The sequence below is a fragment of the Lissotriton vulgaris genome, chromosome 1_2 (genome assembly GCF_964263255.1).
Source record: "Lissotriton vulgaris chromosome 1_2, aLisVul1.2, whole genome shotgun sequence".
Taxonomy (NCBI): domain Eukaryota; kingdom Metazoa; phylum Chordata; class Amphibia; order Caudata; family Salamandridae; genus Lissotriton; species Lissotriton vulgaris.
The window spans coordinates 314821805-314840904 of NC_141686.1; the positions used below are offsets into that span (position 1 = coordinate 314821805).

Genomic DNA, 19100 nt, shown 5'->3' on the forward strand with positions numbered 1-19100 from the left:
TTAACATTTGGACACACATAACCCTAACGCAGATAATGCCCTCCCAGATCCGTAAAGTGGTACTGCAGACTGGCAACCAAAGGGGGTTGGCATTACTTATCCAAGGAAAAGATAAACATAAAAACTTGTTCTCCTCCCCAAACAATGTTGTGGGTGTTGGGCTATACGAATTCCACACCCCTGTGCATGCAATACAATTGACGTGGAGTTTTGTCTACGCTTCAGGAGTTCTCGTAAGATACTGTACACAACCTTAAAGAAATAAACAAAAAAGCACCTGACCTTTTCGAAGAGTAATGTTGACGCGTTCTCTCCAAGCAGAATCATGGGCATTCCTTCACCTTGCCCCTTTGTGTGGTGACTTTAAAGAGACCTTCGGGCAGAAATACCACCAAAATATGAGTAGGTATTTTTTGGGGGCCATGGGTTTGTGACCAGATTATCTCTGTAGAATGCACGTTATGTGTCAGCTGATGGGAGAGGGGGTTGTCTATTCGCCTGATTACAGGCTGCTCTACGTCTAAAGAACTCCTCAACCATCACAATCCAAAGGAAATACCAAATCTCTGAATATTTAATAGAGGGCCTACTGCGTCTGAAGAGGAAATAAAGTAGGATGACTGGTATCACAATATACATGAAACGTACAATCTAAAGACTTCTGCATATGGGTCTGCCACTTGCTAGTTTTGTGAGTGAGTGTAATAGCAGTAGAATGACTGCCCTCCATGCCACCAGAGGGCATGTGTTATACAGGCTCGTGCACCAGTGTTGTCCACCATTGTTAATATATTTGAATCTTGTATCTAGACTGCCTTACACACAAGTGGGGAATACATTTCCGAAATAGCGAATGGTGAAACCAGTCTTGAAATATTCCTTAGGCACCAGTGAACACTTGATCAAATTGCTGAAGCCTTCTTCATGGGGTACAAAAGGGGGTGGTGATGGAGGGAGCATCTGAACCAATCAAACACTCACACCCAGTCAAAAGATCTGGGTTTAAACCATCACTGTTCTTTAGCCCACTCTGCCACCCCAGTTCAGACATGGCTATATGCAAATCAGTCTGACCCTGTGCCTCATGGGAGCAGTCCAGCCCAACTGCCAAGCCATGCCTTCCCTGGACCGGAAACAAGCTTCCGAGGACCGGTTTCTGGCATTCCAGCCATCTTCAGCCCAGCTTGCTTGAATCCAGTGGCAAAGTGAGCAAGGGACTCACGTCTGAGCATACCCTGCCACACTTATGGCGGCCAAAAGCAGTACAAAAGGGGGTGGTGATGGACGGAGACATGGCTTGGCAGTTCGGGCTGGACTGTTCCCATGAGGCACAGGGTCAGACTGATTTGCATATAGCCATGTCTGAACTGGGGTGGCAGAGTGGGCTAAAGAACGGTGATGGATTAAACCCAGATCTTTTGACTGGGTGTGAGTGTTTGATTGATTCAGATGCTCCGTCCATCACCACCCCCTTTTGTACCGAAGTCTTCTTCATGGCAGGAATGTTTTTTACGTTCTTGTTAAGGGGTTTGTGTTGGAAACTGGGTTTTTGTTCCAGTAACCCCCCCCCCCCCCCCCCACACACACACTTTTTGCCTAGTATTTAATGCAACTTTGATTGAAGTGCACCAGGTTCCTGCTAACCAGGGCCCCAGTACCAGTTTTCATTTCCTAAAAACTGTACAACTGTTCTCCCAATTGGCAAATCCTCGAGCACCCTCTAAGTTATTCGTAAATGGTACCACTGATACCTATAGCCTGAGGTACTAAAGAGGGCCCCTATAGCTGCAGCACGAATATTCTGCCGCTCTAAGGGACCCCTCACCAAGCACATGCATGACTGGCATTGCATACTGCATGTCTTGATGCAGACCAAAGTAGAAACGCATATCACACTGTGTGTGCCATGTCCCCTACCACTGCATCTATTTTTAAGTCACCCTACAGCAGGCCTAACAGCGCTAAGGCAGGGTACCGAATATTACATGTAAGGGCATACCTGCATGAGCAGATATGACCTTGTACTGGTCAGTCTTATTACTGCCAGTACGAGTGACCAGGGAATCCGATTTGAAACATGTGCTCGACACTGGTGAAAACTAGTTCCCCGGCTGCATGATGGCTTCACTAAAAATAGGGATGTTTGCATTAAACATCCCTATTTTGATGAACCGACATTGATGCTGTTGTCAAATTTGCCAATACATGCACTCGGAGGGCACCTTAGAGGTACCTTTTGAAAACCTACCAGCCTCTGGTGTGGTTGCTGGCTGGTTTTTGCCAGCCTGCCACCTGAGACTGTTCTTACCACCTAGGGTGAGAGCCTCGCTTCTCAAGAGACCCAGCCTGGTGGGGAAGATGGTGTAACACCCCTCCCACAGGATGACCTGCTCTTTGGCCTCCTTGGTCATGCGTGCTTCAAAGAAGCTTCCGCCTTTGGAATGCGAATCGGACTTCCCTCACAGGAGAAGCCCCCCGCCCCTGTCCAGAGCTCCTTGGGCACCTGGACAGACTGGAAAGTTACCTATTCATGTAGGCGTGCCATCCCCAGGCTAATGGGGAGAAGAGTTGGTCTAACTGCTCGGGCGGTCGATTTCGAATCTGGGGAACTGGGTTTGAGTCTGCTAGGACTGAGGACATCCTATGATTCAGGGCAAATCACTTAATCTCCTCCGTACAAAAATGCATGTGTCCTCATGTAGTGCAACTGGTGCTATGTAAAGCGCACTGATACCGGATTCAGGTCAAGTTTGCGCTATATAAAACTGTTTAAAAAAAAAATATATATATATAATCACCCCTAAGGTGGGCTACTGTGAGGTGGACTTGATTTTTCAGGAGAAGCCATCTTTCTGATGGCATACTTAAGAATTCTGGGACAGGGTTATGCCCACTTCCCACAGAAAGTGGTCATATAGGGTGTGTAGTGACCCCAAAGGTCAATTGCCCATTGGCTACTACCCTACAATCCATAACGTCCCATAAATTGTCATTTAGGTGAGCCCCAGGTACCGGAGAAGCAGACCTGGACTACCTAAGAAGAGAACCCCGAAGAGCTGCAAAAATAGACCAGAAGCCGCTAACCTAGTACCAACCCTTCCAGCCTCTGCATCCCTCGTCAAAAACCGCGCCAACGTTGACTCGTGCTGGAGCTATGACTCCAGAAACTTGGGAGGACTGTCTGCCTTCGGAAAAGACTCAAGACCTCCCGTAAACAGCTGACCTGTTCTGAAGAAACTCTAAAGAAAGACTGGGGTGTCCATAACTGTCAAAACCAGACACCAGAAGCCACGACTGCAGGCGGTTCCTCTGGACCGAGTTTAATTGGGCCACAGGTGCACGATATGCCTCTTGTATTTTTTCGCTGTTGTCTTCTTCGGAGGTTTCAGGATAGGATTTCATCGAGTGGAAACACTGTGACTAAACTAAACTGTTTTACATGGTGCTCTTCAGCCACGTCTGAAGCAAAGAAACCCCTTTATTTAGGACACCACTGGTTTCATGGCGCTATGGGGCAGATAAACTCAGGAGGGGACAGGGAGCCGGTGTTCAGTCATCATATGCTTGTCGGAACAGGTGGGTTTTTAGTAGTTTCCTGAAGGACATGTAGCAGGAGGTTGACCGGAGTTCGTAGGGGAGAGAATTCCAAGTTTTGGGTGCCAGAAAAGAGAATCCAAGGCCGCCGTGTTTCTTCCGCTTGACATATATAGTATACGCAACTGCTCTGAGTGAGTTGCTTCGCTTGGTTGTTGCAGTGCAGTGTGTTCCCTCAGCTGTCATTGCTGTGTCTACAGCAAATTGGTTTCATACCCTGCTGCCAGCACCTCAGTGAAGAAAACGACTATTGTGCAGTCACTGGCTTACATTGAGGAGCTTGATTTGTTGTGGCATACGCTAGCCGGGCAGTCCTGAACCAGAGCCCTTGGTGGCATCGAGAGGGCAATCTTTGAGAGAGTTCACAGCTGAACATCTAGCTGTATAAGATCAGCCCTGTTAGCGATTAGGCAAGAGTTTCAGCCCATGCAGGCATGATCCAGAAATCGACTTCTACTCAACCCTACCCTCGTTGTCTAAAGACTCTTGGTAACTAAGGAATTAAGTGTGGACCAGACACTTTCAGCAGCAAGTCAGTGGTTCGTCTGGCTCCAATCTGGGCCTGCCTCATGTCGATTTCTCTGTGGAGGCTGTAGCCATTGCTATGGAGAAGTCAGACTCCCAAAAGGGCCGGCCACTGGACCCCTTGTGAATAATGACCAAAGAAGTCTCTGGAATCAGTCCCTTACTCAAAACTTGCTTACTCCTGATTGGTACTCGTTCCTGCAACACACAAGCTCAAATGTGACTGAAATGTGCTGGATGCGACTCTTAATCACAGGACTGTACTGCTGATGGTTTATGGGCTTCTTGATCCCTGGGGAAAGACTGAGGCTTAGATGCTTGCCACAATTCTCTTCATTTATTTTACATAGTCTACAAGTCCATTGCATGCAGATTCAAGCACAAACGATTCTTTGTCTTGGTAAAAGGTATCTTTAGGATTGCAGAACTCGCCATGGAAAACTCAGTCCCCCTACCTCCACAGTGTAAAAGTAGCAGGACTAGGAACCTGCTGGGGCTGCCGAAGGTGAACCGGTTTGCCTTGGAGACAGACATCCAGTATCATACAGTATCTCTCTTGGATAGATAAAACACATGCATTCCTGTTAAAAAGGTGTTGTAGGATGTCCCCCAAACAGAGTCTCAAACGAATGCGCAAGCAATTTACTGTATTCCTTAAATGTCCTGATATTGTAGGAATGACCCTCTGCATGCTCTCACCAGGTGGTTGGTTTGAAAGCCATGATATCTCCTGTGCTCACATGTGTTGCCTGTGGTATAGGCGTTTGCCTGCGAAATGCCTGCGTTTATCACCTGGGGCAGTGGATGTGTCAGCTGCTTGTGCCTGGTGGGTGGTGATTTGTTGCTAGTTCTCTGACCAGTCTCCCTGTTGCAGGGCATGAAGCAAGGCTATGATGAATATGCGGGTTCAGATGAAGATCAGCACGACGCCTACCTGGAGCGCATGAAGGCGGAAGGCAAGATCCGGGAGGAGCATGGCAGCAGCGAGGACTCTGGTGATGAGACTGGTAAGGTGCTGTTCTGTTCCCTCTGCAGCACCCACTACTATCTGTGCCTACCATCCTCCAATTGCGCTTTCCCAAATGTTGCCTCCTCCAGGCAGTTAACAGCATTTCCAGGGTCTCCTCTCTAACATGGTGATAACCTCTCTCAACCTCTCAGCCACCACCCTGAGGTAGTGTCAGCCTTCCCTCGTGGGGAGAGCACCCTCCCCACAGCCTGCTCACCCTCCTGGTGAGGACATACCTCAGTAACGAGAGAGCACCTCAAGGTTGGTGCTCTCCAGAATGCAGAGAAGGACCCCTTGATGTTTGACTTGCCACATAGAACATCCCCCCACACACTGCTGTATTTCTCATTTAAACATCTGATGCCAACACATACTTGAGCATGCCTCTCCACCAGCTATGATGCTCTTACTACTGAGCTAGTTAGTAATGCTCAGCTGCCGAGTAAACCAAGTCCTTTATGTGGAGAAGTGTGGCTCACTGGTTAGAGGAGTGGAGAAGTGTGGCTCACTGGTTAGAGGAGGCAGACCAGGAAGCAGAGGTCAGCCCGGGACCAGGGTTCAATTCCCGGCTCAGCGGGGTCTTGAGTCCTAAAATGTCCATGGACTCGACAATTCTCGCTCCGGTGCGTACTCGATTCACGGGTTCACACTCAGACTCTGGGCAATAGCTTGCTTAATCTCCACAACGGCCCCTCGCGGCGGGATGCCTGGCTTTCACCTTGCGGATACCATGCCGGGGTTATCTCACAGGGGAATACCAGGACGGGTTCCCTAAGCAAGCGCTTAGAAACCGCTCGGTGATTTGCGCTATATAAATTCCTGTAAATTTACTTTATAAGCCTTACAGTGTTGCTGCATCGTTGGGACATGACACTCCGGGAATCTCCTACTGTCACTGCTTGTGGGAAGACTGTATCTGGGCTTCCCCACCACAATGTGAGGGTAAACATTAGAATTGATGATTGCAGCCTTTTTAAAATTAAGAGATTCGGGGCATTGCATCCCTGTGGTCATTTTTTTGCATGTTTTAAGAAATGTCTTGTATTGCACTGACGCTAAATACAAAGGGCAGATACAAACTTCAAGTGATCCAGGAGATTTGGTTTAATTTCCAAACCGGTAAAAGTAGCCGCTGCCCCGATGGAGCTATGATAGTTAACCAGCGCCATTCCTGCTTCAAATTTAATTTGTACCAACCCTTCTGTTTTGCTTTCAGATGAATCTTTCAACCCCGGAGAAGAGGAGGAGGAGGTGGCTGAAGAGTAAGTGTTTTCTGGATCCACAGCAGTTTTATCTAGATTCCTATTTCAGTTGAGCTCGGTAGTTCCAGAGCTCCACTAAATGGGAATGTGTTGATATTTGACTGCAATTTGAATGAATATGCTTTTTTAAAGGTTTGTTACGAGTACTTGATTATCCATGTGCTTGGGTCCTTTGTCTTATTTCACACTGTGCATTCTTCGCTTGCTCTATCCTGATTGCCCTCTGTGGCTTAAGGGCTTAGGTCCATATTCATCAGTTTCTTCACACTCCGCACCTCATCTCAGAACTGTTCCTGTATTGGTCTCCTTTTGTAAATTGCCAGTGATGACCCATTTCCTTGACCCATTCTACTGCCACAGGCAGACTATAATTAAAATATTATCATGTTTCTGTACCCTCAGCAGGTGCCCTTCAATTTATATATTGGAAGTAATGTGAAATTACTCTCACTTTGTCTAGGTTTGACAGCAACGTCTCTGCAAGTTCCTCTAGCGAGGGCGAGAACAGTGCTGGAGAGTCGAAGCCAAAACCTCCCAAGAAGCCAAAGGTGGTGAAGGAAAGGAAGCCACGGAAGAAAGCATCAGAGGTGAGATCATAGAACTACATGGGTTTATCCGACATTCACCTGTAGAAAGCATTTGTTGTAACCTTCTGGCATGCGCCTGGTTGCGCTTATGCAGGTTGGACGGCATTTCAGTTGAACTGAAATGTTTGTTAGTAATATGAGTGGAAAGCACTTGGAGTTTGAGGAGTTGTAGAAAACTCTACCTGCCAATCTTGGGGCATTCAGACTGCAGTAGGCCTGCGTAGATGGAGGCGGTGGTGAAGTTCTTTGATGGAAAGGATGGACGAAGTGATGCTTAGATGCTAAATTGTGGTGACCTATGAGGTGGGGTGGAATTGTGGGGGAATGAATCCAGTGTACATTAACAATGATTCTGGAGCACTTTTCTCGTTTTGACTGCAATGTAGTCTTGCAGCATCTTATGTTTAAACTTTAATTAAAAAAACTTTTTTTTTTAATTTGTTTTTTAAGTTCTTGGGTTATAACTTCCACTTCTGACTTGCACGGTGTCAAATGATAAATACCTCTGGTGGTTCCTCTGACCAGAGAACACTGGCGACATGTTGGCTTGGATTTATTAAAGCAAATTTGCTTTCTTAACCTTGATAGATGCCCACGCATGCTGACCCACTTATGTTGTGCTCCCCTGGACCTCCACGTTTCGTTCAGTAGGTGGGTTAAAAATAAATTTTGAGGTGAAATGAAGAGCTGGTAACATTCGGTTTAGTGCTCCACTTTGATTTCTTTTGCTCATAAATGATCTTACGAAGAATGCATGTGCTTTATTCTTAACATGCTGTTGACTGTTCTCCTTTCATCCTCATCCAGGGTAAGAAGACCAAGGACCCCAATGCCCCCAAGCGACCCATGTCTGCGTACATGATCTGGCTGAATGCCAGCCGAGAGAAGATAAAGTCTGAGAATCCTGGAATCAGCATCATCGACCTGTCTAAGAAAGCCGGGGAGCTGTGGAAGGGCATGACCAAGGATGACAAGGAGGTAAGATGAACATCTCTGAGGGAGAGGTGTGTGGGTGATGGGCACAGCCAAGGGAAACCATGAAAGGATGAATGACAGGGCTGTACAGTCTGCGACAAGCTGAGGGTTCTAAGGGCCTGGGAACCTGCATGCAGCTAAGGGTTTAAAGCATTAATCACCAAAAAAAAGACCATGACTTCAATAAGAGATGGTGGGGGTAGGGGTTCCAGAGAACGATGATTTGGCACAGCACAGACTTTAAAAAGTTTGTAATGGCGGGTGCAGTGTAAGAATGGCCAAAGACTGAAGGAGGTCCGGAAGTCCAAGAGTAGCCAGCGTGAGTTCTCGAAGGGCAAGACCAGGGGTGAGCGTGCCGCGAGGAGACCCTAGTTTAACAGCGTGAGATCTAGAAGGGAAGACCCTTGGGGTGAGTGTGTAGTTGAAAAGACCCTAGTTTTTCGGCTTGAGATAAAGAAGAAAAGACCCTCGTTTTCCAGCATGAGACCAAAAAGAAAAGACACTAGTTTGCCAGCATGAGATCTAGAACGGAAAACTAGGGGTGATCGTGCCGGGAGAAGACCCTAATTTGCCAGCATGAGATCTAGAAGGAAAGACCATGGGTGAGTGCAAGGAGAAGACTCTAGTTGCCAGAATATTTCCGCACAATTTTTTGTTGTAGCCTGCCTCATTACTCCCACACATAGGTCTTTGTTAGTAGTTTAGCTTCTAGGCACCTATTCGTTTGTTTCATAGTTAAGCCCCAATAATTGAGCTCCAGCTATCCCTTTCCCCTTTGTTCTTTTTGAAAGGACTCTTTCCATCTCTGTTTCTCTCAGCTTCTTTCCCTCTGATCTTGTTTGGATTTGTTGCCGTTGTTTTCCTGAGCTGTACTTGTCATATCTGGTTGATGTTTCGGTATCTGCATTTCTCAGATTATTGAAAAAACAGCCTCATTAACGGTGAAGCCTTCTTTTTGTATTCACATTTTTTTTGGCTTGCTTGACTCGTGTGCAGCCTCTTCTGAGGAGGGAGGGGTCAAAGACTTTCAAACCCAGCATCCTGTGGGTTAGATGTGTCTAGCAGAATGTGCCACACAGATTCCGCCATTCATCCTCCGTTGTGGATCTTCCAGATGAGGCCAGATGAGGCCACACGTACTTAAGTTCACATCATCCCCTTCCTCTGGAACAGGCTGAAGGAACCTCAAAACACTTCTCTGATTAGGGAGAAGCTTTCGCTCTTAAAATGTATGTTGGTGTCCGAGTCCGCAGTTTCAGTACATGATGCTGCCTTTTTCTCTTATGAAGGTCCCAGTCTCATCAGAATAGTTGTCTGTCCGATTTGGTACTTCAGTGAGCAAGTCGCACCGAGGGGAGGGTTTCATAGGTAGTTATTTCTGGTTCGAGGCATGTGGGCTGCTGAATTCATATCTGTGCATAGTCCGCCACCTAGTGTTGGGTCCGGGTGATTGCACATTGTTGTCCTGGAAGAGTCTTCGAAGTATCACGAGATAGGTGGCTCCTCCCCTGGACTACAGTGCGCATGGGCATCGCCTCCATCCCCAGATTGTTTTTTTCCGCCATCGGGTTCGGATGTGTTTTCGGTTCCCTCTATCGGGACCGATAGTTTGTTCTACTTTCACTCGAGGCCAAAAGGTCTTTAGGCTGGGCGTCGGTATAGTTGCGTTCGGGTTTCTTACTGACTCTCAGCTCCGATCTCCTACTGCCCCTCCACGTGCTTTCGACGCGGACGGGCCTACACTACACACTTGCTATGGAGCGGACGCCATTCAAGAAGTGTCCGCTGTGTCACTCAAAATATTCGCACCTTGACGTGCACCCCGTGTGCAATACATGCTTGTCACCGGATCACCGTGAGGACACTTGCATGGCGTGTTCGAAATTTAGGAGTAAGAAAACTTTAAAGATTCGCCGGGCTAATCGGCTCCAGGCTCAATTGTCGGCTTCGGCACCCCCACCTGATGACATCTTCCAGGAATCGGTTGAGGGAGAAGACGACGTACAAGAATCGGACTCTGGCCCCGCGTCCGAAGAAGAGACCGGCGACGCGGGTGATGAGGCCTATGACGAAGTCTCCGACGAGGTAGGGGACGACGACCGGGCTTGTCCCGCAATGGGTGATAGCTCGGACGAAGAGCATCCCCAACAAGACTCCGGGGTTACTCCCCGTTATACGGCCCAGGTCGAGGGATCGCCTTCGGGCCTTACCCAAGATCTAACAACCAGTCCTACGTCCCCGCCTCCGGGCCCGGTCACGGACATTTCTAACAAGAAACCGAAAGTGAAGCCAACTGGTCTCGCACCCTCGGATGCGAAACCGAAACCAAAAGTGGCGCTGGTGAAAAAGGTTCTGGAGGCGTCAACTTCCACGAAACCCAAAATGGCCGACTTGAAGAGCCACGCCAAAATGGCTGACCAGAAGAGCCGCGCCAAAATGGCCGACCCGAAGCCATCTGGGTCGGCGCCGAAGGTGAAGGCATCCGACGCGGCGGCGTCGGCACCGAAAGGGGTCGCGGACCCGAAGACGGCTTCTAAAAAGCGTCACGCCGACAGTGCGCCAGGCCATGGGGCGTCGGCGCCGAAGAAGAGGCTTACCGTCGAACAAGCTCTCGAAGACGAAGAGTCGCTCGAGTCGTTTCAGCCCTCGGCGTCCCTTACAAAAAAGGTGGGAGAATCCTTACGGCGGATTCAGCAGTCTGTGGTTCCCAGCCAGGACCCTGTAGTGCCTAGGCCCACGACGAAGCCTGCCAAGGAACAAACGCCCATTCGTTTTACCCTTCCTCCCAAGTCGGCGCCGAAGGCCTTCGCGCCTAAGCAGAGCGGACACTCTCGGGAAATATTGACGCCGAAGGCTGCCTTGGTGGTGTCAAAGCTTCGGCTCCAGCCGCTCGCGGTGGAGGAGCGTCGTGAGGTGCACATCGACGCCAACACCGGAAAATTGTCGCTCCTCAAACGGAAGATTACATCGGAGCCGGCCTTGGAACCTTTTAAGATTCCACTCAAGAGCAAAAAGTACTCTGCGGACTCTTCGGCTCTGATGGAACCACTGTCTCCACAAGCCCTGGAACACTCGCCGGCCCATTCCCCCGTGCCTGATGTCGACGAGGAAGAGGCCGAGTACACCTATCCTGCGTACTCGGATCCGGACGAGGAGCAGGTGCCCTGGACAGCAGGAGACGACACAAACGACCCGCAGTCGGGGCAGGACACTCAACTTTTCGCCGCAAAGACGTCCCCGACAGAGGACTCGGCGGCATTCAATGCATTAATAGAGAGAGCTGCGGCGAACCATGACGTCGAGCTGCACTCAGACCCAGTGGATGCAGACTTTTTGGTCGACACCTTCTCGGTAGCCGAAAAGCAAGTCAAGACACTACCAATGCTTAAAGGGGTGCTGAAGCATGCACAGGAGGTGTTCAAGGAGCCCACCCGGGCGCGGGTGGTCAATCCTCGCATCGACAGGAAGTATAAAGCGGCGCCCACGGATCCCACTTATATTAAGGGACACTTGCCATTGGACTCCCTGGTGGTTTCCAACGCTCGAAAAAGGGCAAATTCGCAAACAACTGGTGACACTCCTCCCCCTGACAAAGAATCCAAAATCTTTGAGGCATCAGGCAAACGCATTGCTGCACAGGCAGCAAACATCTGGAGGATCTCTAACACTCAAGCCCTGCTCGCACGTTATGATAGGGCCCATTATGACACATTAGAGGCCATCCTTCAACACTTGCCTGACCAATATAAAGAGGCGGGGGAGATGCTCATTCAGGAGGGTAAACTCATTACGAATGCGTCCATCAAATGTGCCCTAGATGTGGCAGACACTGCCTCCAGGGCTATCAATACAAGTGTTTTACTTAGACGTCATGCCTGGCTTCGAATTTCAGGGTTCAAACCCGACATACAGACCACAATATTGGGGCAAACAGTGAATCCTGACCATCTGTTCGGCCCAGAGGTGGATGCCTCCCTAGAAAAAATGAAAAAGGATACTGAAACTGCCAAATCTATGGGAGCTTTACAAAGCCAGCAGTTTCGGGGTGGTTCTTTTCGCCGCTCCAATTCAAGAGGCGCCTCAAGGGGACAGGCATCCCAATCCACACAATACTACAAGGGTAACTCCCAGTCCTCGTATAACAACAACAAGGGCAGGGGTGGCTACAGAGGCAACAATATCAAAGGCAGGGGACGTGGAAACAATGCATCCAGGTCCACCACCACCAACAAGCAGTGACGTCTTGTCACTTCCCCCCGATCACACGACACCTGTCGGGGGGAGACTCCAGCAGTTCCTGCCGGCGTGGAGATCAATCACCACGGACAGGTGGGTGAGGTCTCTTATCCAGTACGGGTACTGTCTAGAACTTACGTCCATTCCACCGGACATACCGCCAAGAAGCCGTGCTATGTCCGACGAGCACTTGACCTTGTTGCAGCAAGAAGTTCTGGTCATGCTGCAAAAAGGGGCAATAGAGCTCGTTCCATTGCAAGAACGGGGAACGGGGGTTTACTCCCTGTATTTTCTGATCCCCAAAAAGGACGGATCACTAAGGCCGATCCTGGACCTCAGGCCCCTGAACTGGTACATCAACTCGGAGCACTTCCATATGCTCACATTGCAGCAGGTGCTTCCCCTGCTTCAACAGGGGGACTTCCTAGCAACGCTGGATCTGAAGGATGCCTATTTTCATATTCCCCTGCATCCTTCCCACAGAAGGTATCTCAGATTCAAGATTTTAGACCAGCATTACCAGTTCAGAGTCCTGCCGTTCGGGGTCACCACGGCACCGAGAGTGTTTACAAAATGCCTTGCGACTGTGGCGGCGCATCTCCGTCGCCAGCACGTCCATGTCTTTCCATACCTAGACGATTGGCTTATTCAGGCAAAGACGGAACAGCAGTGCGTAGACCACGTGTCACGCACCATTCACCTCCTGCACGATCTGGGATTCTCTCTGAACTACCCAAAGTCCCATCTCCAGCCCGCCCACGTGCGACAGTATCTGGGCGCGACAATCAACACTCTGGCAGCCACTGCGCAGCCAAATTCAGTGAGAATCGCCAGTATCCAGGCGCTGATCCAACGATTCAGACCCCAACACTCGCTTCCAGCGAGGGTGTTCATGCAGTTGATAGGCATGATGGCCTCCTGCATCTCCATTGTCCCGCACGCGAGACTACATATGCGTCCGCTTCAGGAGTGCCTTGCACGTCAGTGGACTCAGGCTCATGGGCAACTGACAGACCTAGTGTTGGTGAGCGGTCGGGCGTACAACTCTCTGCATTGGTGGAATCCACAAAACCTTTGCAAGGGCCGACCATTCCAAGAGCCTGTCCCACAGATCATCCTGACGACGGACGCCTCTCTCCAGGGATGGGGAGCGCATGTACTCCACTACACTGTGCAGGGACTATGGACACTTCAGCAAAGGAAGATGCACATCAATGTGTTGGAACTGATGGCAATCTTCATGGCCTTAAAGGCGTTCAAAGTACATCTGTGCAACAAGGTCGTGTTGATCCGGACGGACAACATGACGGCCATGTACTACATCCAGAAGCAGGGAGGTACACACTCTCCACAGCTGTCTCATCTGGCTCAGAGCATGTGGAAGTGGGCCATTCAGAGGAACATCTTCCTCATGGCAGAGCATCTCCCGGGCAAGGACAATCAAATGGCAGATCTGCTCAGCAGGCACAGCCATCAGATGCACGAGTGGGAGATACATTCATCAGTACTCCAACCGTACTTCCAAAGGTGGGGTCATCCAGAGATAGACCTGTTCGCCACAAAGGAGAACGCAAAATGCCAAAGCTTCGCCGCCAGATTCCCACACCCCCAATCACAGGGCAATGCGATGTGGATGAACTGGTCAGGCAGATTTGCGTACGCTTTTCCCCCAGCACCTCTGATACCGCTGGTGGCACGCAAGCTCAGGCAACACTCGATGACGCTCATCCTGGTTGCTCCAACGTGGGCTCGCCAACCATGGTACACCACGTTTCTGGAACTCTCCGTGGTACCGCATCAGAGGCTTCATCTCACTCCCAGCCTTCTGACGCAGAGCCATGGCGACATTCAGCACCCAGATCCGCAACAGCTCAACCTGGCGATCTGGCTCCTGAAGTCTTAGAGTTTGGCTACCTCAATCTTCCTCCCGATTGCATGGACATCATTCGGGAGGCAAGAAAGCCCACTACTAGAGCTTGTTATGCAGCTAAGTGGAAGAGGTTTATCATCTACTGTGTGAACCACAGCATTGACCCGCTAGATGCTTCCATTCAGAACATCATATGTTACCTCTTTCACCTGTATCGATGTAATCTAGCGTACTCTTCCATCCGCATTCACCTGTCTGCCATGGCAGCATACCTCCAGAATAGGCAGCACCTGTCACTCTTTAAGGTCCCTGCTATCAAGGCCTTTCTGGAAGGACTCAAAAGGGTCATTCCACCAAGGACCCCACCAGCTCCAGAATGGAACCTCAATGTGGTTCTTACAAGGCTGATGGGTCCTCCCTTTGAGCCACTGCACTCTTGTGAGCTTCAGTTTTTGACTTGGAAGGTTGCGTTCTTAGTAGCAATTACATCGCTGCGGAGGGTGAGCGAGCTGCAGGCGCTCACCATCCAAGAACCTTTCTTCCAAATACATGCTAACAGGGTGGTGCTCCGCACTAACCCAAAATTCTTACCCAAAGTAGTCTCACAGTTCCACATGAACCAAACAATTGAATTGCCGGTGTTTTTCCAAAACCCAGAGACGCTGGCGGAGCGTATGCTCCACACTCTTGATGTGAAAAGGGCCTTGATGTACTATGTGGACAGGACAAAAGATTTCCGCAAAACCAAACAACTCTTTGTTGCTTTTGCCACACAACACAAGGGAAATGCAATCTCCAAAGCGGGGATTGCTAGATGGATAGTAAAGTGCATTCAGATCTGTTATGCTAAAGCTAAGCGCACTCTCACTATCCCACCAAGGGCCCACTCCACTAGGAAGTTGGGGGCCTCTATGGCCTTCCTAGGTAACATTCCCTTAGAAGACATCTGTAGAGCAGCCACATGGTCTACCACACATACCTTCACTAAGCACTACTGTGTAGACGTGCATTCCAGACAGCAGGCAGCTGTTGGTCAGGCTGTTCTAAAAACGCTTTTTCAAACTGCTGCAGCTGGCACGGGCGGCCGCCGTTAATGGAGGGACTGCTATGTATTCTATGCACAGATATGAATTCAGCAGCCCACATGCCTCGAACTGCAAATGCTACTTACCAGTATGCATCTGTTCTTGGCATGTAGGGCTGCTGACATTCATATCGCCCACCCTCCTCCCCGGCGCCTGTAGCAGCTGCAGTATTTATTCATATACACATATGCTCATAGCATGGTCATCACTCACTTTCTTCACTCCATCTCTGCCAATGGCTAAAAACAATCTGGGGATGGAGGCGATGCCCATGCGCACTGTAGTCCAGGGGAGGAGCCACCTATCTCGTGATACTTCGAAGACTCTTCCAGGACAACAATGTGCAATCATCCGGACCCAACACTAGGTGGCGGACTATGCACAGATATGAATGTCAGCAGCCCTACATGCCAAGAACAGATGCATACTGGTAAGTAGCATTTGCATTATGATCTTAATGGAGCCGGGTGATGATTGCTGGAGGTACAGTCTGACCACAGCCCCCTCTCCTCCCAGTTGTTGTCTCTTCCATAAGTCACTTATTGACTGCTGTGTTCTGTGTTTCTCTGTCTCGTAGGAGTGGGACCGCAAGGCGGAAGCAGCAAAGAAAGACTACGAGAAAGCCATGAAGGCGTACAAAGAGAGCGGTGGAGGAGCAGATTCAGACAGTGGGTGAGTATATATTTAATTTATTTATTTGAAAAGTTTTATAAAGCGCGAACAAGACCCGAAACGGTTATCGGAGCGCTGTACACCAGAACAGAGAGGGTATGGTTAGTCACTGAACAAGTAAACATCCTAAACATTTGTAGCGGAACCAACCCAACACAATAAGAGTGCAAACAAAAAAAAGAGGAAACCTATAGTCAGAACATAAGTTGTAACCCGCAAGTGTCTCAAACAAAGGATGTGGCCATGATATTTCTAGGTTATAAATAAATGCCTTACAGCCCTTTGAAATAAGGAGCAGGCATGAAACAGGTTGAATCATTTGTGACCCACTGTACGGAAACCACGCTTGACAAGCATACTCCTGAAACCCGGCATGTAGTAAAGATTCTCACTGAAGCATGCAGTCACTTCCACGAGCTTTAAGCGTGTACAATGCTCTCGCAAGGTACATCAAAACCTAACGCTATACAGAGAAAGCAGGAGAAAAGTAAATGGGAAAACAAGACGTTACCTTTCAGCCGCGGCAGTGCTGGTATATACCCATCGTATTTAGTGGGTATATTTGGTTATTATCCCCAGGCTGTATAACTGTGTCCAAAAGGGATGCTAAAACACCAACTAACCGTTTAATGTGTAGATTATAAAGGGCTCAAACTCACTCTCCCGAGGTGATCTGCTTCATCATAGGTTTGCACCTCCTCTTGAACGCAAGTCCAAGGCATGCCCTTTTCAGGCTCTGAGGTTTGAGGTCTTGACATCCTTTTATTTATTTTATGTTTTAAATGGTTGTATTTTTAAATATATATATATATATATATATCCCAAAAAAATCTAAAATTGTATAGTAGTAGGCTTAAAAACATTGTATTAAAACTCACTGTCATTAGATTAAAATCAAGTAAGGTGTTCAATCACTTTTTCAGATTGTCGACCTGATCTATTCCAGTAGTTAGGCATTCACAGGACGGGGACTCTGGGTCGTAGACCTAGTGCTTTTCTAAAGGTGAATGAATGTTAGAGGCAGTGTGCACACCTTCTTTCTGAACCAACTTAATTAAACAGGTAATTAACTCCTGTTGCTATGACATAGGAGCACCCCACACCCAGGGCCGGATAGAGCCTCTGGCATGGGTGGGAAGAGAATTAAAATCATGCACATAATTGTATTCCTCAGAACTCGAAAGTACTAAGGGTAGTTAGAGTTACGTGTAAGTTCAAGACTTCGAGACATGAGATCACTGGCTGAATGCCTCTACATAGCTCTGGAACTCCGGGTGACATGCTGTATTGCATTTTACTGCTGGGGGTACTTTATTCTAAGTTCACACAAGTTCACATTGCTGGTTAGCTTTTTTCATTTCATTTATTTGATGCAGGCGTGCTGCATTTTAAAAGATGACTTTAGCAAACGTGTCCCTGAACACGAGCTGCTTCTTGAATCCTTGGAGCTGCACTCGAAGTCTGATTCCTAGTTTAGAGTTCAATGGCTTTATTGTTCCTCTGCCAACAAAAAGTATCCTGTCCAAGGAGTAATGGTATGCTTCTACCACTATTTGGGAGCAATACCTCTTTGTTTAGTAACCTTCACACACTCTAGTAGTGTCATACTTCATCACCGGGTTCACCCTAGCTTCTAAAGGCCAGGGTGGGCTCGGTCGTGTTTCCGGGAGCTCTTAGTAGAAAAGGCCAGGGGTGTTAAAGATTAAAAAACCACCATACACTCCAGGTATCCCTTTAATATGGAGATATGTTGGGTATTAAAAATAAGTAGGAGTTTGGTGATCCAAGGATAATGGTCGTATGACACTAGAAATATGCCAACATGTTTCAACCTGTGACCGGCCCTATGGGTCCACGGCTTTCTTCAGGGCAAAGTATAGTAATAGATCCCTCCCTGGAGTTATAACAAAATTCACACGTTTAAATTAAAAATGTTTTATCAAACAAAAGCGCCCTCTGGATACACTCATCCTTATTATGGCGTCTATGTTCTCAGATCCGTCCAAACCACATTTGGTGGACCAAATGCGCCACATGAGTGCAGATTTAACGGGGCAGTCCTATAGTCACACAGTCATCTAGGGTCCTCACCCTGCCACACAACCTACTCAGTTCTGCATCTCCCAGCTTTATTATTCCTCCCCAACATCTGCTCTGTTTGTAGCTGCCACGTCTTCAGATTGCTTATGTGTGACATTTCCATGAATTCAGTGTGCTAATGAGTGACTTTAAATCACTAAATGTATGACCGGTAGAGTAACACTGTGTCATTGGTTAATCAAATCGGATTTGTAGAGTGCTGCTCTTCACCCGTGAGGGTCTCAGGCGCTGGGGGATTCTGCTGCTCAGTGGAATCAGTCGAACAGCCAGCCATTCAGATCCTTCCTGAATTCCTGCAGGGAGAGGGAGGTCCAGAGGAGGACTCTGTTCCAGGTGTTGGCTGCCAGGTAGTAGAAAGAGCGTCCTGCTCATGTTTTGGCAGATGTGGGGGGGTCTGGGTGAGGGAGAGAAAGGCGGAGCACAGATGTCTGAAGGGCTGGTGGAAGTTCAAATGGTGATTGATGTAGGCCGGTCCCTCGTTATGCAGGGCTTCGTAGGTGTGGGTGAGCATCTTGAATTTCCACCTATTGTGGACGGGAAGCAGGTGGAGTTTCCTATGTTGTGGAGTGATGTGGTCCCGCCTGGGGAGATGTAGGGCGAGCCTGGCCGCTCAGTTCTGTATGGTCTGTATGGTCTGTAGTCTCTTTAGTAGGAGTGAGGTGATTCCTATGAAATGTGTTGGCGTAGTCTAGGCAGCTGGTAACAAGGGCATCAGTAACAGTGCGTCTGGTGCTGACTGGGAGCCACTTGAAGACTTTCCGGAGCTTGTGGAGAGAGAGGAAGCAGGCTGAGGATACTGCTTTGATCTTGATTTTCATGGTGAGTTTGGTGTCCACAATGATGCCAAAGTTTCTGGCGTGTTCTGTGGGTGAGAGTCCCAGCTCTACAGGCCACCAGGAGTAGTTCAATGGGGATGAGTGTCTCCCAAAGAGGAGTACCTCTATTTTGTCTTTGAGTTTGAGGCGTTTCTTTTGCATCCAGTGGCTGACGCTGCTCATGCACAGGTGGCAGTTGGCCTTGGTGGTGGAGGGGTCTGTGTATAGAGGATAACCTGGTAACTGCATATATATGGTGATATGATCAGTCCATATGTCTTGACAATCCTGGCTATTGGGGTCATGTAAGTGTTGAACATGGTAGGTCTGAGAGAGGACCCTTGGGGGATGCTGCAGATGTTCTTGGGGT

General features: G+C 48.7%; 1 protein-coding gene across 2 annotated transcripts in view; it reads left to right on the forward strand.

Moving 5' to 3' along the window:
- SSRP1 (structure specific recognition protein 1) overlaps positions 1–19100 on the forward strand; it is a 146509-nt gene that overhangs the window by 89822 nt on the left and 37587 nt on the right. For both annotated transcript variants that reach the window (XM_086953348.1, XM_086953349.1), the window contains exons 11-15: positions 4994–5126; positions 6345–6390; positions 6851–6977; positions 7785–7955; positions 15721–15815. In XM_086953348.1, the coding sequence (XP_086809474.1) occupies positions 4994–5126; positions 6345–6390; positions 6851–6977; positions 7785–7955; positions 15721–15815 (572 nt within the window). The remainder of the gene's footprint in view (positions 1–4993; positions 5127–6344; positions 6391–6850; positions 6978–7784; positions 7956–15720; positions 15816–19100) is intronic.